This window comes from Hypomesus nipponensis, chromosome 24 (genome assembly GCF_054491055.1).
Source record: "Hypomesus nipponensis isolate SF chromosome 24, ASM5449105v1, whole genome shotgun sequence".
NCBI lineage: Eukaryota > Metazoa > Chordata > Actinopteri > Osmeriformes > Osmeridae > Hypomesus > Hypomesus nipponensis.
This window is the reverse complement of record NC_140384.1, coordinates 8,933,807-8,951,371: the sequence shown is the minus strand read 5'-3', so window position 1 is coordinate 8,951,371 and position 17,565 is coordinate 8,933,807. Positions and strand designations below refer to the sequence as shown.

Sequence of the window (17,565 nt, the reverse complement as noted above, 5' to 3'; positions counted from 1 at the left end):
GAGCGCCAGATGGTGATGTATGGATATGATATGTGACTAAGTTAGTTCACCGCAACCATTTTAAATACGTTCCAGAGTACTTCCTCTGTGTGTCAAATTGTTGCAATTAACAGTGAGACAGCCATGCGAGTAAACCAGCAGTCTATCTTTACTGCCTATTTCTCAGCCTGTAAAACACAGAGAATGCAGGTGTGGGCTGTTGTCTGTAACAGTCATGGACGGTGGTCACTGTGAGTCTTGGAGCTTGCCCAGGGCCTGTCTGGCCAGCAGGACCATCTCCTGAAGGAACACACACACACAGAACAGGCGTCACACAGAACCTCCGACCACCTGACATGACAGGACTGAGACCACAAAACAAGAAACTCCAGGAGAACATCGTGAGAACCATCACATCTGACGTACCTCGTTTGCTTCAAACTGAAGCACGATCTCCTCCAGCTCCTCTGGGAGCTGGTCGGACACCATCTCGGAGACGACAGAGTCTAAACGTGCCAGACAGCAGCAACACATCAGTTCTGAAGGAGCAGTTCAGTAACAGCGCCCTTGTAATGCAATACTAGTTCAAGTCACCGGGGCCCTCTCAACACTGGTTCATACTGGAGGTTGTGTGTTTACCAGTCTACTAACCGTACTGGGCCATGGCTCTAAGGAGACCACACACGCCGCCTATGACCTCTGGGTTGTCATGGTGACGGAGCTTCACTTCCTTAATCAGGCCCAAGCCCCTCCCCCCATCAGGAGCCAATAGGAGCCTGAAGGCAGCCAGCTCTGAAAGAGAATGCAGAGTGGGAGGTCTGGAGATGCTCATATATAAATTATCTTCTGTAATGAATTTGATCCGTGTGTGTTTGTGTGTGTGTGAGAGGGAGGGAGAGAGAGAGCAGACCTGAGGTGTTGAGCAGGTTGGTTAGAGCTTGGAGGATGTGCTTCACCATGGTGGTGTGTGTGTTGTGGCGAATCAGAGTGTGCATCAACAGCAAGACACTTTCCTCCACATCCTTTTCGTCAGACACACCTGTCGGTTTATCGAACAGCAAATTCATTGATCAACCCTATGAGTCAATACCACCAGTTGACAATGACAACACCTATTCCATGTACAAGACTATAGTTGTCGTTTTTTTTTTTTTTAAGGTAAAAAAATAAAATAAACTGCTTTCATTAAAGGTGTTGAAGGCATTTTTCAGCACCTGGAGGCTGACATAGTTCCAGGCCAGAATCCTAGACAGTCAGCATCACTGTGTGTTCACAAACACCTCACACACACACCTCACACACACACACACCTCACACACACCTCACACACACCTCACACACACCTCACCTTGCAGAGTGATGAAGCACAGGGCTGCACACACACACTCCATCACCTCGCTGTCCGGCGCGTGTGTGTCTGATGCCGCACACAGCCCCTCCACAGCCCCCGTTAAAGCAACGCCGTCCACTCGCACTCCTGTAACGCATCAACACACTGCTCACACACACCTGGCTCACACACACACACACACACGCACATTTTTCTTACCCAGCCCCGTGAGGCTCCTGAGATATTTGCAGCAGGAAGTGATGACGTCACGCTCCCCTGGGAATGTTGTGATGGTTCTTACCACTTCCTTCATCCCTTTCGGACTCACCATCAACTCCACCACTGCCTGGTCTGATCTCATATACACACACACACACACACACATATGCACACACACACATAAAAACGTCATGAGTATAGACAGGAAAGGGAGTGTTACTGCATGATGTGAACACACCAAACTAAATATACAAAAGATAAAGAACCATAACTGCTGATGTCTCTTGTTCAGAGTGGAGAGCTGGCTTACTTACTCAAGAAAAAGTCTTTTTATTGTAATAAATAAAGAATGTGATGAGTATCCAGACTGAGGGCTGTTCTGACCGTGTGGTGCCAGGCAGCTCAGAAGCAGGAAGGCCCGAGCCAGCAGCTGTGTGTGCCTGGGGAAGTTCTGGATGGTTCTGCGGATCTCTCTCACCAGCGTTCTGGAACACAGGCTGGAGATGTCCCCTGACTCTGCCAGCACTGCCACACACACACACACACACACAGAGTAACCCCTCCCACACACACAGACGCACGTATACACACAGACACACAGCTGTGTTGTCGTGTAGTTACATCACATTGCCAGGTGTTGGTTGCGCCTGTTTGTCTACCTTACATGCAGCGATTCTTCTCTGCAGCACCTGACAGGCCTCCAGCTGAACACCAATGCAGCGCTGGTGTCTGTGCATCGCCATGGTGACCGCCTGTACCACATCACTGACCCTGTAAAGCACTACGCGCCACTGCTGAGTCAATAACAGGATGACAAAACAAGGCACCTCTGTACAAAAGGTTGTGTTTGAGTGTGTGTGTGTGTGAGTGTGTGTGTGTGTGTGAGAGTGTGTGTGTGTGTGAGTGTGTGTGTGTGTGTGTGAGTGTGTGTGTGTGTGTGAGTGTGTGTGTGTGTGAGTGTGTGTGTGTGTGTGTGTGTGTGTGTGAGTGTGAGTGTGTGTGTGTGTTTGTGTGAGTGTGTGTGTGAGTGTGTGTGTGTGTGTGAGTGTGTGTGTGTGTGTGTGTGTGTGTAGCAGTCGTACTGTTGTTTTGGTCGGACAGAAGAAAGGACAGAACAGAGATCTGGACAGACTCAACATTCCCGTATCTTTCCATGAACTCTGAAACACACAGAGAACACTCACGTTCACACGCTTCATCTCCTTTCACGCACAAACTGGTTTTCTGCTAGATTCAGGGCTCCTCTTTTGTTTTGTGAGTGCTTTGCTTGCCTCTCGAGTCCAAGCATAATCGTTCAAGGTTTTATCATTGATTTTCTATTCGGCAAAACATGCGTGTTGATGGGCGTAATTTCATGAACAGTTACCCAACGAGTTGTCCAAGCCTTGGTGTAATGGCGGCTCATAGACACCAGATGGCACCATTCTCTCAATGGTGCGGATAGAGATCCCACAATGCACCAGGCAGCTCTTCACCAGGCTCTCCTCCACTAATTCCCTAGAGAAGTGCATACTTCATCACTAATACACACTTCATCACTAGTATACACAGGAGGGCACACAGAAGACTCTACACTTAACACCAGTTCCCATTCCGGTGATCGAGTGCGCTCAGCAAAGGAGGTGGTTCAGTGACGGTGTGTTAGCTCTCAGGTCAGGGAGCCACTCACCAGATGTTGGCCCTCTTGTTCGGATGACAGCGGAACATCTTAGTGAGGACCTGATTGAGACCGCTGTGTGCGATGACCTTCAGCGGTGTCTGGTCCTGGCGCAGTCTCAGGAGTTGAGTCACAGACGAGTCCATCTGGAGAGAAACGACAACACAAGGGGGGAATGATCTTTCAATGTCTACGAGGCACAAGCCAGAGAACATGGGTAAGGAGGTGCTAGCGTATGGGTTTGAGAGTTAGGAGGTGGTAGGAACTGGGTTTAGGAGCTAGGAGGTGGTAATATATGGGTTTAGGAGCTAGGAGGTGGTAATATATGGGTTTAGGAGCTAGGAGGTGGTAGGATATGGGTTTAGGAGCTAGAAGATGATAGGATATGGGTTTAGGAGCTAGGAGGTGGTAATATATGGGTTTAGGAGCTAGGAGGTGGTAGGATATGGGTTTAGGAGCTAGGAGGTGGTAATATATGGGTTTAGGAGCTAGGAGGTGGTAGGATATGGGTTTAGGAGCTAGGAGGTGGTAATATATGGGTTTAGGAGCTAGGAGGTGGTAATATATGGGTTTAGGAGCTAGGAGGTGGTAGGATATGGGTTTAGGAGCTAGGAGGTGGTAATATATGGGTTTAGGAGCTAGGAGGTGGTAGGATATGGGGTTAGGACCCAGTGTATTTCAGGCTATAGGATTGGGAGCTAGGAGGTGCTAGGATACGGGTTTAAGAGCTGGTCGATTGACAAATCTTTTCCATGTTATGATGAGACATCCAGCCATACGTACATTAAGCAGATGACAAGTGACCATGTCCAGCACAACACAGCCCAGAGACCAGATGTCTGACATCTCTGTCCACTGGTTCAGGGACAAACACTCAGGAGCCAGCCAACGCTTCAAGTCTACAGATCACGACACAGATGGTTTAGGACAGTGACAACATACAGGCTGACACAGGTGGAACGTGTTATGTACTGAATGACCCAGCCAAAATGGTGAAATTCAAAACACTTGGTATGATGTATACACTGAAACACAACATAGGTTGCAGTCAGATAAAAGGTCCAAACTGTAACCGGTTTATTTAATCTCTCTCCATAGTTGCTGTAAACAGACTTACTCTTCTTCACTCTCTGATTCACCCTGGCTCTGTCTCTGGTGATGGTGGCAGGTTCAAAGTCAAACAGGACGAACGTAGACTGACCACTCAACTGGATGTTGGATGGTTTTATGTTCCTGAAACACACAGGAAGAACGGTGATAATCGTATAAAGTTCCAACGTCTTGTTACCAGGGTGTTTAGTCTGAAACGCAAGGTCTGTTTGAAAGTTTCTTGCAGCTTTAGAATCTCGACACAGCTTCAAGGGTGGGCAGAAGCTGACAGTGTACTGCCCAGGAGCTGCCCCCGAGTTCAGGACAGAGAAGGTGAATGAAGGAGAGGACCCAGGACAAGGAGAACCTGTGAGCGATGTTGTCTTTGTGTAAGTAGGCCAGCGCGTACGTCATCTGCCCCAGGAACGCCTTGATCATCTGTTCCAACAGTGAAGGAAAACAGGGCACATGAAAGAGCGTAGGTACACCATGCTGATCGCGTCACAGTGACGGGAATGTGTGTGTCTTACATGTCTGCGGATCTTCTTTTTGTTGTCTCTGTGAGTGGTGATAATGGCATCCAAGGTGGTCCTGTAGGGACAATTCATCACCATAGACAGGAACACTGATGAGATCTGGGAGAAAAACACACACACACGCACACACCATGAATACAAACTCATGCCCCCTTTAATTTAGTACACACACACCCACACATGAATACAATACACACACTGAGAGACACACACACTGACCGTCTGGTCCCAAGTGATGAACAGCTTCCTGTATCTGACAATGTTAGGGTGTTTGAAGTTCAGCATACACCGGGCCTGATACACACGTGAACACACAAACATATGTATAAATACACACACTCATGAACACACACACACGATCATGTGATAAATGAACTGCATCAACAGGGTTCCAGTGAGGTCATGGCCCTGACCTCATCCAAGGCCTGATTGGCTCGTCCCTCATCCAGACACTCCACCTATCAGGAAGAGAACACACCTTTGTCATGGCAACCAGATACTGTTGTACATTTTCTACATTTTATATTTTCTAAATGTCATATTTTTAACTCTTGCCCCAGGGCTCTACTGCACCTTCTTCAGAGTCAGCTCCACACCAGATATCCTGTCAGTCACCAACACTGCCGTCCCAAAACAACCAGGACTGAAGGCGTCCTGAACCTGCAAGACACACAGATAAACTGCAGACTGCTTGAAGCTATCAGCTGGGCTGTTGCACCGCGCTAACACTTCTGTGCTGTCCAGTGTTTGTTAACACCATTGATGTTTAGTTCAACTATAGGCAATTCTCTTCCTAACTAAACTAAATTGACATGTTTACTAAACTTGTAGGAAGAAATTAGTCCATAGTTTTGATGTACAGTTGTATCACAATATAAATTGGCGTTTACCATAAACTCGTCCATCTCATAGCATTCAGTCAGTGGATCACCGAGCTGCGGAGTCGGATGTTGTGGTTTGAATGGCGCTTAGAAACCAAGTTGAAGTTGCGCTCATGAGTCGCAACAGCGCATGCTCGGTTTGGCGCTCATAAACGCTCAATCAATCCAGCGCAGCGTCTTATCTCAAAGGCTACGACAATTTACAGAGCACACAAAGAACAGTTAAACTGATTGAATTGCAATGTGATGTGAATCTGATGGACGAAGACAGTCCGGATGGCCCAGCGTACCCCAAACAAAGTGTCTCCTGTTGATAATGAATCCCCGTATCATGTGTAAATAAAACGTTTTGATGCTACTTGAATCAATCAGTTGTTCAGGCTATGGGCCAAATAAGTAATTTGTGAAACAAACGGTAAATGATGTCCCAACCACCAAACAAAGGTCAGAGCTTTGGGGAGATCAGTTCTTCTTTTTTATTCAAAGCGGAAGAAATTCTTAAATTGCGAAACTTTTATTTTCCTTTCAGATCTGCTGCTGTGAGTTGGGACGCCGGAGAGCTCTGTTTCCTTGACCAGACGAGAGATGGATGAAAGGACAGGATTGTTAGAGAGACCGACGCGTACAAGGTAGGCCTTGAAACTTCAGCGTAATAGCCTATATATGCCACTGTTTAATTAAAATAAATAGGCTCCAGCCAGAGACGGCAAACTACAGATATTTATATTTAAAAAGTTTAAGTACTGACAGCACTTTCTCACTCAAGTTAAAGTAAAGAAGTATGGGCTCTGACATATAGGCCTATAGTAAAAAGTAGCCATTACTACTAGGCTACCTGTTTTAGTGTCACACTGGTAACTGGACCTCATTCAACAGGAATCCTTTTTGACGCAATTTCAATCATCTCCCTCATATATGACCATGGGTGATAAGACTTTTTTACCTTTTGTGTTTTTTACTTTCACTTTTTAAAGTGAAAAGTTGTCAGAAAAATAACTAGTGAAGTAAAGTACTGATACTAGAAAAATATACAGGCCCCAGCCTAACTTAATGTGTGTGCAACAATTGTCTCATAATTTTTTTTCCTCTTTCTGTCATCGCAGAAATGGCAGGCTGTACCTCGCAGTTTTTTCTGCTGTTTTGGGGAACTTTAACTTCGGCTTTTCCCTGGTGTATCCTTCCCCGGTCATCCCACAACTACTGGTCATCGACGACCCCCGGCTGAGATTAGACACGGAGCAGGTCGCGCAGTTTGGGGTGAGTGAGACTGAGTAACAGTAACAGTTGTATAGAGACCGGGTCATGTTGACCTTCGACTGAAAAACGTTTCCTTAAAAAATAAAGAAAAAAAAGCTTTTTAAAGGAGAAAAGAAGTCAGAGTTTAGACTACAAATAGGCTAGAAACAACATTTTACAACCAGTTAGTATATGTAAGTGCCACATATACAATAATTATATGATCAATAGAGCTTGAACGGTATTCACATGCGTGGAAATCTGCACATCACTGAAAGTGTCAGACTCTTTTTCTAAAAGACAGAGAGAAAGGGGATTTCCCAAGACTTGTGTCACAAAAAAATGACAAAAACAATGTATGTATAGACATTGAGGGCTTTGAGACATAGGTAGTGGTTGGTATATTTCGTCACATATTTGTAATAAAATCTCTCTCTCCCTCCCTCCCTCTTTCTCCTCCCTACTTCTCCTTCCCTCTCTCTCTTTCCCTCTCCATCTTCTTGTCCTTCTCCATCTCCCTCACTCTTCCTCCCGCTCCCACCCTCTCCCCCTCTCCCTCTTTCCCTCTCTCCCCTTCCTCTCTCTCTCCCTCCCTCAGTCTATCTTCACGCTGGGAGCCGCTGCAGGGGGTATAGGGGCCATGTTGCTGAATGACCTGATTGGTCGGAAGATAAGCATCATGGCCTCAGCAGTGCCATCTACTGTTGGGTAGGTGTAATTGCAACTCTGGGTCTCTCCTTGTCACACAACAACACAGTCCTCTTCACCACATTTTATAATAACGTGCACAAGTGGTCTCCCCCTCCCAGGTACCTGTTGATGGGCTCAGCCCAGGCCATTTGGATGCTGCACCTGGGCAGGTTCCTGACCGGCATTGCAGGGGGTATGACGGCCGCCTCCATACCGGTAGGTTGGCGCGTGTGGATGTGTGTGTTTTCTGGAAACTCTTCTTCAGTAAGCCGGGCTACGCTGCTTTAACACCAGTGCTGTCCCACAGTACTGTCTCTCAGTGCTGTCTCTCAGTGCTGTCTCTCAGTGCTGTCTCTCAGTGCTGTCTCTCAGTGTGTCCCTCAGTACTGTCTCTCAGTGCTGTCTCTCAGTGCTGTTTCTCAGTGTGTCCCACAGTGCTGTCTCTCAGTGCTGTCTCTCAGTGTGTCCCACAGTGCTGTCTCTCAGTGCTGTCTCTCAGTGTGTCCCACAGTGCTGTCTCTCAGTGCTGTCTCTCAGTGCTGTCTCTCAGCGCTGTCTCTCAGTGTGTCCCTCAGTGCTGTCTCTCAGCGCTGTCTCTCAGTGTGTCCCTCAGTGCCGTCTCTCAGTGCTGTCTCTCAGTGCTGTTTCTCAGTGTGTCCCACAGTGCTGTCTCTCAGTGCTGTCTCTCAGTGTGTCCCACAGTGCTGTCTCTCAGTGTGTCCCACAGTGCTGTCTCTCAGTGCCGTCTCCCAGTGCTGTCTCTCAGTGCTGTCTCTCAGCGCTGTCTCTCAGTGTGTCCCTCAGTGCTGTCTCTCAGCGCTGTCTCTCAGTGTGTCCCTCAGTGCTGTCTCCCAGTGCTGTCTCTCAGCGCTGTCTCTCAGTGTGTCCCTCAGTGCTGTCTCTCAGTGCTGTCTCTCAGCGCTGTCTCTCAGTGTGTCCCTCAGTGCTGTCTCCCAGTGCTGTCTCTCAGTGCGGTCTCTCAGTGTGTCCCTCAGTGCTGTCTCTCAGTGTGTCCCTCAGTGCTGTCTCTCAGCGCTGTCTCTCAGCGCTGTCTCTCAGTGCTGTCTCTTAGTGCTGTCTCTTAGTGCTGTCTCTCAGTGTATCCTTCAGTGCAGTCTCTCAGTGTGTCCCACAGTGCTGTCTCCCAGTGCTGTCTCTCAGCGCTGTCTCTGTGTGTGTCTGCAGGTGTACATATCAGAGATCTCCCACCCATCTGTGAGGGGCACTCTGGGCTCATGCCCTCAGATTACCGCCGTGTTCGGATCTCTGGCTCTCTACGCCCTGGGTGAGAACCCCTTTCATACTCCAGGAGTGTGTGTGTGTGTGTGTGTATGTGTGTATGTGTGTGTGTCTGTGTGTGTGTCTGTGTGTATGTGTGTGTGTCTAGACGTGTCTATTTTTACACTCGTGATTAAACCCCTGTGCGCGACACGCGTGTTCCCTCCGTATGTGTTCATGTGTGACCGTGTTGTCCACCTCCCCTCGCAGGCCTGGTGTTGCCGTGGCGATGGCTGGCAGTGGTGGGGGAGATTCCCGCCCTCCTCATGCTGTTCCTGCTCTGCTTCATGCCCTCCTCGCCCCGCTACCTGGTCACCAACGGGCACCGGGAGCGGGCAAGACGTGCGCTGGAGTGGCTGAGAGGACCGGACTCTGACTACAGGAGAGAGCTGCAGGCTATCGAGACCGGCATTGCCACACAGGTTAGTGTGTGTGTGTGCATGTGGGATCTCTGAAAACAAATTACTTGTGTGCGTGCGTGTGTCTAGGAAGTCTGAAGAAGAACGGCGTACGTTTGTTTTCGTCCTCCAGGGTAAAGTCACCTGGGCAGAGCTGACCACTCCGTTCTACTATAAGCCGATCCTCATCTCCGTGGTGATGCGTTTCCTGCAGCAGCTGATGGGCATCACCCCCATCCTGGTGTATCTGGAGCCTATCTTCCAGAGGACCAACATCTCCCTTGTAAACACACCACACTCCTGCACCAGACCACAACATTGCTGTTAATTGGTCAGGATCAGTATACTGATTGCCGATTGGCTCCTACAGGCACCCAAGTATGATGCTGTGATGGTGGGGTGTGTCCGTCTGCTGTCTGTTGCCTTGGCAGCGAGTTTGATGGACAAGGCTGGGCGCAAGATTTTGCTTTACACCTCTGGTGAGTTGTTTGCAGAATGCCTTCCAAAATCCAACACAGTCTAATAACCTGTTTTATTATTGGATTGAGTAGATTAAGTAATCCTCTTCTCCCTCTTCCTTTATAGGATTCCTGATGTTCATTTCCACTCTGTCTATAACCATGTACTCCCACACCACCCCCTGCCCCAATTCCAATATAACTGAGTATATATCCACCAACTACATATCCCAGAATGCACCAGCCTTCAACCCCATCACTCTCATCCCCCTCATCAGTTTCATGCTGTTCATATTTGGTGAGTGTCCTCAGGGGCAAAATCTTTCAGTAAATAAGCCTTTATTTCATGTGCTTTTAAGGAGTTATCCATCATTTTTGTAATCAACCAATATTTGAAAGTATAGTTTTAAATAATATTTAACAGGTCCAAGTCAACTTCCTGCTTTATTCCCCTGCTCCAGGTTACGCCATGGGCTGGGGACCAATCACGTGGTTGCTGATGTCAGAGATCCTCCCACTGGGGGCGAGGGGCGTGGCCTCAGGGCTGTGTGTCGGGGTCAGCTGGTTGACGGCCTACGGACTCACGCATGGCTTCATCGACGTGGTGGTGAGCTCTCGCCTTCTCACTGCTTCATTAGGTTCAACGTTTAGTTTTTTTAAAATAATACCCAAGGGTAAATGTATTGTTCAGACAGGAGATTAAGCAATCCAGTTAAAACATCAACCCAATGTGAATTCATAAGACATCAACACATGCTTTAATACAAGTATTGTTATAGTATAAAAATGAAATTCAACTATACAGACTCCCATGAAGAGATCATAGCTGTTCGCTCTCACAGATTGACGTTGACTCACCAATTATGGTGATTTCCTTGACAGGATCGCTACGGCTTGTTCGTTCCCTTCCTGTTCTTCTGCGTGGTCTGCGTCGTCAACATTCTGTTCACGGCTGTGGTCGTTCCTGAAACCAGAAATCGCTCGCTGGAGGAGATCGAGAACTACTTCCGGACTGGACGGACCTTCACCATTAATGACGGCTGACCTGACCTGACCACACCTGCAGACCAGCTGACCTGACCACACCCCTGACCACATCCACAGACCAGTTGACCTGACCACACCCGCAGACCAGTTGACCTGACCACACCCCTGACCACATCCACAGACCAGCTGACCCGACCACACCCCTGACCAGCTGTGATCCCAGGTTACTGGCATTGAATCAGGAACGTAATTGCCACATACATTCTCTGACCTGTTCATCTAACTTGCGACCATCTAGTACAAACCCATCTGTCCAAAAGGCATTATCAAAATTGCCCAATGGAAAACTTTGCCTATACTTAATCCCAGTACCTACCCATGACCCCTCAAATTGCAAGAAACAAAACACCCATATCCTATCATGAACAGATGAATATCTTCTAGACCATCAACACCGCCCAATGCAAGTAATCACACCCAGGTTTAAATGTTAATGAAGTATTTTTACTATTGTTGTGCAGATGTTGATAACATTTACAGTGTTTAGGGATTATGCATACACTGTCCAGCCATCTTGGCCCGGTGAGCAGAACAGAGTTCATACAGTCTTCATACCTACAATATTCGAGAACAAAACAGTCATGCCCAGAGCAGCCCAAAACAAGCAGATCATTGTTCAACTCACGTGTGTGATACCAAGTGAAAAAAGCTAGAAAGATTTACACAGCACAGCACATGTAACTTATTTTGTGTTTAAAAAGGTTTAATAAAGTTTAATACATGATTTAATGTTCTTACATTTAAGCCATTTAAAACATATTTGGCCTTTTCCACTTCTTAGAAGTCTTAGTTCTGAGAAATACTATAGCACTGAGCCACTGCATTGGGAGGCAATCTCAATTGCGTCAACTGATGTGCAACTTTGTTTTGGCAGACATTCAAAACGCCATGCTCCGCATGAGGAAACGACTCTAACCTGGTTTCAGAATTTGCTGGAACAATAAAATTACTTCCCTCAAAGACCTTTTTCCACAAACTGCAGTAAGACGGCTTTTCCTGTAAACTGCCTGGTCATGTCAGGGCACCAAGGTTACCCCGAGGTGGTTTTGAACTGCAAGGTTTTTACACAGTCCTCTAGTCAAAAGGAGACACAAGACCTGCTACATAAACGGCAGTTTTATTAAGCAACCACATTTAGCTTCTTACCCTCAGTTATCTAGCAGATTTAGCGGTACTGCTCCTGCACCTGGTAGTGGATGTAGGCTCCTGTTGACCAGAGTGACCAGCGCGAGCTTTACCTTGCGGACGGCGCAGCATCGATTCCATCATCCATCCACGTTGCACTTTCTCTGGTGGACACAGGATCTAACACAGTAAAAGTTAGCCGACAGCCATCACTTAGAATCCCCCCCCCCACACACACACCTGCATGTGTATTAGCATTTACCTGTGGGTTGACTCCTGGCGGACATCCAGAGCAGACCAACTCCTGGACAGTTTCCAGGTAGGCGATGGTCATCTCCAGAACAGTCACCATGTCAGCTCGGCTTCCGGGGATTTTAGGAAGCAAGTTGCGCAGTTTACTGCAGCTCGATGTGATCCTTCTCCTGCGATGACAACACGCAGTGAGTCAGGGTCAAAGGTCACACAAAGCAACCCTCGTACAACATGGAATTTGGGAACTTAAAACGTAATATTTCTAGGCCAGCCCTACTTTGGTAGTTCATAAATACGACGTTTAAAATCTTGTTTTTTTAACCAAGGCATGAGGCCTCAACCTTCTGTTTCTCTCCATTATAGCACAGCCTTTGTTGGTATTCATGGCCATGCGAAACTCCATCTTCATTCTCCTTTGCAGTTCATTCAGACCTTCCTCTTCATCATCCCTGTCCTCCACCTCACAGCCACCATTAAAATCGCCTTCACTGAAACCCACACCAAACAATACTGTAAAAACAAGGACACGTTTACCAGCAAGATTGTGGTCATATACTGGTCAGGGGACCGCGTTACTAAGCAACACTCGGATCATTACCACAACTGAAGGTTGTGGAAAGGTAACCTACCTCTGGTGCTCCTCCCATGGGGTCGTAGGGACAGGCTTGTGTCCCAGGCTGAGAGAGCAGAGAGGGCCTGCAGAGGCTGCCGGCTCACACTGTGCCCAGGAGGTCTTCTCTGAATCTCCACGTTGCTCCTCCGGCATAATTTCACCACCACTACCGCCACCATCATGAGTAAGACTTGCTGGGGCGATGCGCTCCATCTGAATCCAAGGTTTATTAATTAGTGTTTCTGTATTTTGTGAGTTTATCTTTGCTTCGATTTGCAACACTTTATTTACCTTGACTGATTGATTTAGGTTAAGGTTGTTTGCTGCTCCATGCCTTTTATAAGTAGAGTTTAATTGCTAATTGTTTACACCTGTGCTTTAGCACGAGCTTCCTCTCTGCTCATTTGAATAAGCGAGTCCAATTAGTCTGTCCCCTGTGGCCTGTCTGCTTAATTAAATAGCAAGCTCAATTTAACCCATCAGAATGGCTTACCTTTGTCGTCCCAGATCAGAACTAATTAATTTTCTGCTTTTTGAATGACAGTATGTTGACAGATTATCGATTTACTGCCGTGCTGTCTTAGCCAAAGAACGAGCTGCCAGATTTGTCTGGCACCCAGGCTTTTGCGGCCTTCAAGAGGCCTATATCTGCCTTAAATGTTATATAATACACGCACAGCTTCCATAACCGGTTACGTAGAAGATGTATACAGTAGCCTACTATATCTACAGTGTGATGTAGATATTCTCTAAGTCTTTAAAATAATCCTGTTAGCTCACAAAGACGGCATGGAAAGTCATGTGCTGATTTGGGTTTATGGATTTGATACCAAAAGGAACTGTGGAATGAGGAAAAGCCTATGGATTATATGTGTGCCGTGTGTTTTCTTAGATAAGAGAAATTTAGCAGACCTACCGTAGACACCTTTGTATCAAACAGTGAATGTATACTATAGGCCAAGCTTTACAACTATTCCGTCTCCCATTGATGCAGACGTGCCTAGTCTAGGTTTGCTTTAGTTTCATTACACACACTAAACATAAAAGTTATTATTAATAGGCCTTCACTGCCACTATACTAGTCCTTCACGGAGACACTCATTTCCAAAAGCCAGTGCACCAAAAACAATAGTTTTCCAACTTCCAAACTTGCAGCGGGCTGCTTCTTCAACCTTATTCAACCTCGCCACCAGCTCCGCCCCCGTCCACTGCGTTTGGTAACGGAGTTGTGTAAGCCTATTATGTACCATTTAAAACCTCGCCGCCACACACAACTTGCTGTTAACGTTGATCCAACCAAGATGCTTCAGACCAAAGGAGAAAGCATAATGTACAGACAAATTATCGCTGCCGAAATTGCCTTCGGACTACTTCTTTCTACTGCTTATCGTATTATTTCGAAGATAATCTATCAACATGTAGGTTGCAGAAATTTAAATATTTACTTTGTTGGTTAATTTTTCTATTAACATGTATTTTAATTTCCTGTGGTAAATCTGTAAACCTATATGTTTGCTATGCCATTTTCTTTTCATTTCAAAGGATGGATCTGAAATGGGACCAGCAAACACACAGCAACTTGAGTTGACGCGGTCGCTAGTGTGTGTGTGGCTTGCAAGCAACATTAAGTTTATTCTCTTCAAATGCGACAACCGATTGTCGCTCTCCGCTCATTCAGCATCACGACTAATCGTGAGTCTCATACCGTTTTATTGCCAAATAAACTGCTGTTCATAACAGTCTATTATGATGGCTGTAATAGCAAATGGGCTTGATGATGTCGGAAGTTAAGACCGATGTTGACCTTTAATGTCCCTTAACAGGCATTTCTTGCGCTCCTATTGGAACATTCTTATGGAGCAAGTTCCCGCGGCTTGCATCCAAACCAGGTGAATTTTATGAACGTAAGTTGTCAATAAGTATGCGAATAAACTAATTCAGCCCACTTTAGGTACAATTTCAATAAAGAAAATGAATGATCACAATGTATTAAGACCTTCAAATGTTATTTAGGTGTCCTCTTTTTCCACTTGGGTATTTCACAGTCATGTTATTTTATGTAAAAACCAACCACAACTTCCTGTTTTCCCAGGTTCCCACACTTGACATGATGGTGTACTCCTTCTTCCTGGTCAGCAGTTTGGTGCTTTTCTCCCTGGACCTGGGCAAGAACCAAGAAATGGCCCGGTCGAACTGGAACACAAACGAGTTTTATCAGAACATGAACCGGCTTCCGTCAGGCTTCAGCCCGCAACACCAGAACACGTTGTTCTCCAGAAGTGGAACCCAGAACCAGTCACCTGACCACAGTCTCCTTCAAAACCATATGCCTGGGTGGCAGGCGATCCTGAACCAGAGATTTGTACACTGTAAGGCCCAGAATGGATCAACCTCCAGTCGTATTCAACACCAGAACCAGTCCAGTTCCCAGAAGTTCTTCCTTCAGATGGATGTTGTTGCCCTTCTTGTCTTTGGGCTCCTGTGGTTGTCCTGTCCTGATTGGCTGCTGTGTTCTCAGGTAGACTGACACGTTGTGGAGAATAGTACTGAAACTCCCTCTGTTGATTACTGTGCTCCTTCCCAGTGTGTCACTTTGGATAAAGCGTCTGCTAAACATATTTTTACACTTGATGTATTGTTGTGCTGTGTTTGACAGTTGACCTGTGTCTTCCCAGACGCCTGGTTCCCCAGACGTTCTCCACAATGCAGGTTCCCAGGATGTTTTCCACCTCCATCTGACCCGGGCCCTCGGGGCCATGATGGTGGGAGACAGCTGTGTGTCACTGATCGCCCAGAACCTCCAGCAGGAGAACTTCAAACAGAACCACCAGCAGGAGAACTTCAAACAGAACCACCAGCTGGAGAACTTCAAACCGAACCTCAAACGCAACCTCAAACAGGAGAACTTTAAACAGAACCACCAGGCTGATGAGGATAAATGTTATGTGTTTGTCGGAAGAACAGCGGTAAGTGTCATTCAGATCTGAAGCAGAAGTTGTTGTTTTTTTTGGTTGGTTGTTTTGTTCTTCAGGTTGTCCTCAGTTGACCTGGGTTCTCCTGTAGTTAACCCACGTAGATTTCTCTCTGACCAGAGATTTGTTAACTTCCTCAGGGCTGCTTGCTGCTACTGGTCTTCATGCTACACTTCCAGGTGATGTCATCGTCCTGGAGCCCCACCCACCTTTACTGTGGACTGCTTGGAGCCTGCCTCTGGACAGGAAACTCCATATTAGGCTACATCAGCTCCAAACACCTGGCCATTGACCCCGTCAGCTAATCCTGTCTATCAGCGATGACCTCTGACCTATGGTGGTCAGTTGCGTCTCTATGACAAAAGTATTCTGCGGACTGCTACAGGTCCACGTGACTGACTGAAGAGAAGAAGGTTAAGGATGAGAACAGCTGTGTACATATACATTTGTAAATGTGTAAATATTGTTTTTGTGTTTTTTCTCAAAACTCATTTTTAAATGTGTTTAACATGCTGTGAATTTTGTGTTTGTACGTTTGCTGTTGTGCACACCATTATGATTATTCTGACTTTAGTAATAAACGGTATTACTAATGTCAAGGTGTGTCAAACTGTTTAGTGGATAATAATACAAGGTTGAATACAGGACCAAGTTATTTGTTGTTTAATGTAAGTAATGATGCAATCACAAGAATACACAATGAAAACAACACACCAGGATGTTCTTAGTCTAGTACAATGAATCAGTCAATTATGCAAATGTAGCTCCACAGAAACAGAGTCTCAGAATAGAACAAACAAAGGCCTTTGTTGAGAAAGTGGTCGTGACAGAGATCAGAGAGAGTTCTGCCCAGTCCAAGTTCTGTCTCCCTGTCCTTGGGAGACAGGTCTTGTACCCCCAAGACAGGGAGAACTCTGATAGGTCAGAAGACCATGGGGCGGGAATGTGGTTGTCCAATTAAATGTTCAGGGCGTTTCATGGTGGCACATGGTGGGCAGTCCAAGGATCTGGTGATGTACAGAGAGGGAGGGGGCGGAGAAGAACCTCTCTCCAGGGTTCTCCAGGGAACGGAGTAGATCACCCCAAGGCCCTGATGGCATGCAGGGAGATGGGAGGCGTGTCTCCAGGGAAGGAAGGGGGGGGTTGTGTCTCCAGGAGAAGGGGTGAGGCAGACCAGGCCAGGGTTGATGATGTATAAGGGCAGGTGGGGCAGGGTCTCCAGGGGGAAGGGGTAGATCATCCAGTGGGGCAGGGCAGGGTCTCCAAGGGAATGTGACCTCAAACCAGGTAGTATGTACAAAGGTAGTCCTGAAGCAGATTAAAATGACAGTCCCAGCATCATCTTGTCTCTCATTCTGACACTCCGCTCCCAAAAGCTGAGTAGCCCTTTGTGCTCACACCAGTCCCAGAGAGCCATGACTCCCATGCAGCTTGCTTGACTTCAGCAATCCTGCACGCACATCACAGTTTAACTTCGAAAATAAACATTTCAGCATAACCTCACTTACTCAGAAACATCTTGATGCCTGATCCCATCTGTTCTTTAATAAATCAATTGATCACAATTGGATATATATGTTTTTGTATTAAATAGTGCTGTCAGTTTAACGCGTTATTAACGCCGTTAACGCAAACCCAAATTAGCCACGTTTTGAGTGGAAGGCGAGCACGGGACTCCAAAATGGATATCAATAAGATTCTGAGCGGAAAGTTGACTTTTAAATAGTTTTAAATAGTGGTTCCATTGACAAGACCAAACTGATCTGTGTGTTTTGCTGTTGTGAAATGAGCTATCATCGCAGCGA

At 46.6% G+C, this 17,565-nt stretch overlaps 4 protein-coding genes across 5 annotated transcripts; 2 read left to right on the top strand and 2 right to left on the bottom strand.

Moving 5' to 3' along the window:
• Positions 1 to 124: 124 nt before the first annotated feature.
• Positions 125 to 5,801, bottom strand: LOC146233104 (serine/threonine kinase-like domain-containing protein STKLD1). Of its 2 annotated transcripts, XM_084690387.1 has the most exons (19): positions 5,701 to 5,801; positions 5,384 to 5,470; positions 5,224 to 5,268; positions 5,030 to 5,104; positions 4,805 to 4,909; positions 4,642 to 4,712; positions 4,303 to 4,418; positions 3,969 to 4,084; positions 3,198 to 3,331; positions 2,895 to 3,025; positions 2,611 to 2,688; positions 2,193 to 2,309; positions 1,913 to 2,053; positions 1,529 to 1,660; positions 1,328 to 1,456; positions 890 to 1,018; positions 631 to 771; positions 406 to 485; positions 125 to 279 (listed from the first exon to the last, which is right to left on the bottom strand). In XM_084690387.1, the coding sequence occupies exons 1-19, from the start codon at positions 5,713 to 5,715 to the stop codon at positions 226 to 228; spliced, it is 1,896 nt and encodes a 631-aa protein (XP_084546513.1). In that variant the 5' UTR covers positions 5,716 to 5,801; the 3' UTR covers positions 125 to 225. The 2 variants fall into 2 exon arrangements, with proteins under 2 accessions (XP_084546513.1, XP_084546514.1); XM_084690388.1 differs by lacking the exon at positions 125 to 279 and having other exon boundaries at positions 415 to 485; positions 619 to 771.
• Positions 5,802 to 5,957: 156 nt separating this feature from the next.
• Positions 5,958 to 11,522, top strand: slc2a6 (solute carrier family 2 member 6). The gene is made up of 12 exons (XM_084690389.1): positions 5,958 to 6,135; positions 6,221 to 6,320; positions 6,795 to 6,948; positions 7,526 to 7,635; positions 7,737 to 7,833; positions 8,803 to 8,902; positions 9,106 to 9,317; positions 9,427 to 9,576; positions 9,664 to 9,772; positions 9,879 to 10,049; positions 10,213 to 10,358; positions 10,634 to 11,522. The coding sequence occupies exons 2-12, from the start codon at positions 6,277 to 6,279 to the stop codon at positions 10,793 to 10,795; spliced, it is 1,455 nt and encodes a 484-aa protein (XP_084546515.1). The 5' UTR covers positions 5,958 to 6,135; positions 6,221 to 6,276; the 3' UTR covers positions 10,796 to 11,522.
• LOC146233102 (uncharacterized) lies at positions 11,233 to 13,083 on the bottom strand. The gene is made up of 5 exons (XM_084690390.1): positions 12,805 to 13,083; positions 12,517 to 12,663; positions 12,186 to 12,345; positions 11,945 to 12,103; positions 11,233 to 11,353 (listed from the first exon to the last, which is right to left on the bottom strand). The coding sequence occupies exons 1-4, from the start codon at positions 12,999 to 13,001 to the stop codon at positions 11,951 to 11,953; spliced, it is 657 nt and encodes a 218-aa protein (XP_084546516.1). The 5' UTR covers positions 13,002 to 13,083; the 3' UTR covers positions 11,233 to 11,353; positions 11,945 to 11,950.
• Positions 13,084 to 14,892: 1,809 nt separating this feature from the next.
• LOC146233101 (uncharacterized) lies at positions 14,893 to 16,338 on the top strand. Its single transcript, XM_084690776.1, has 3 exons — positions 14,893 to 15,306; positions 15,464 to 15,754; positions 15,901 to 16,338. Exons 1-3 carry the CDS (start codon positions 14,896 to 14,898, stop codon positions 16,063 to 16,065), a joined length of 867 nt encoding a protein of 288 aa, XP_084546902.1. The 5' UTR covers positions 14,893 to 14,895; the 3' UTR covers positions 16,066 to 16,338.
• The last annotated feature ends 1,227 nt before the right edge of the window (positions 16,339 to 17,565 follow it).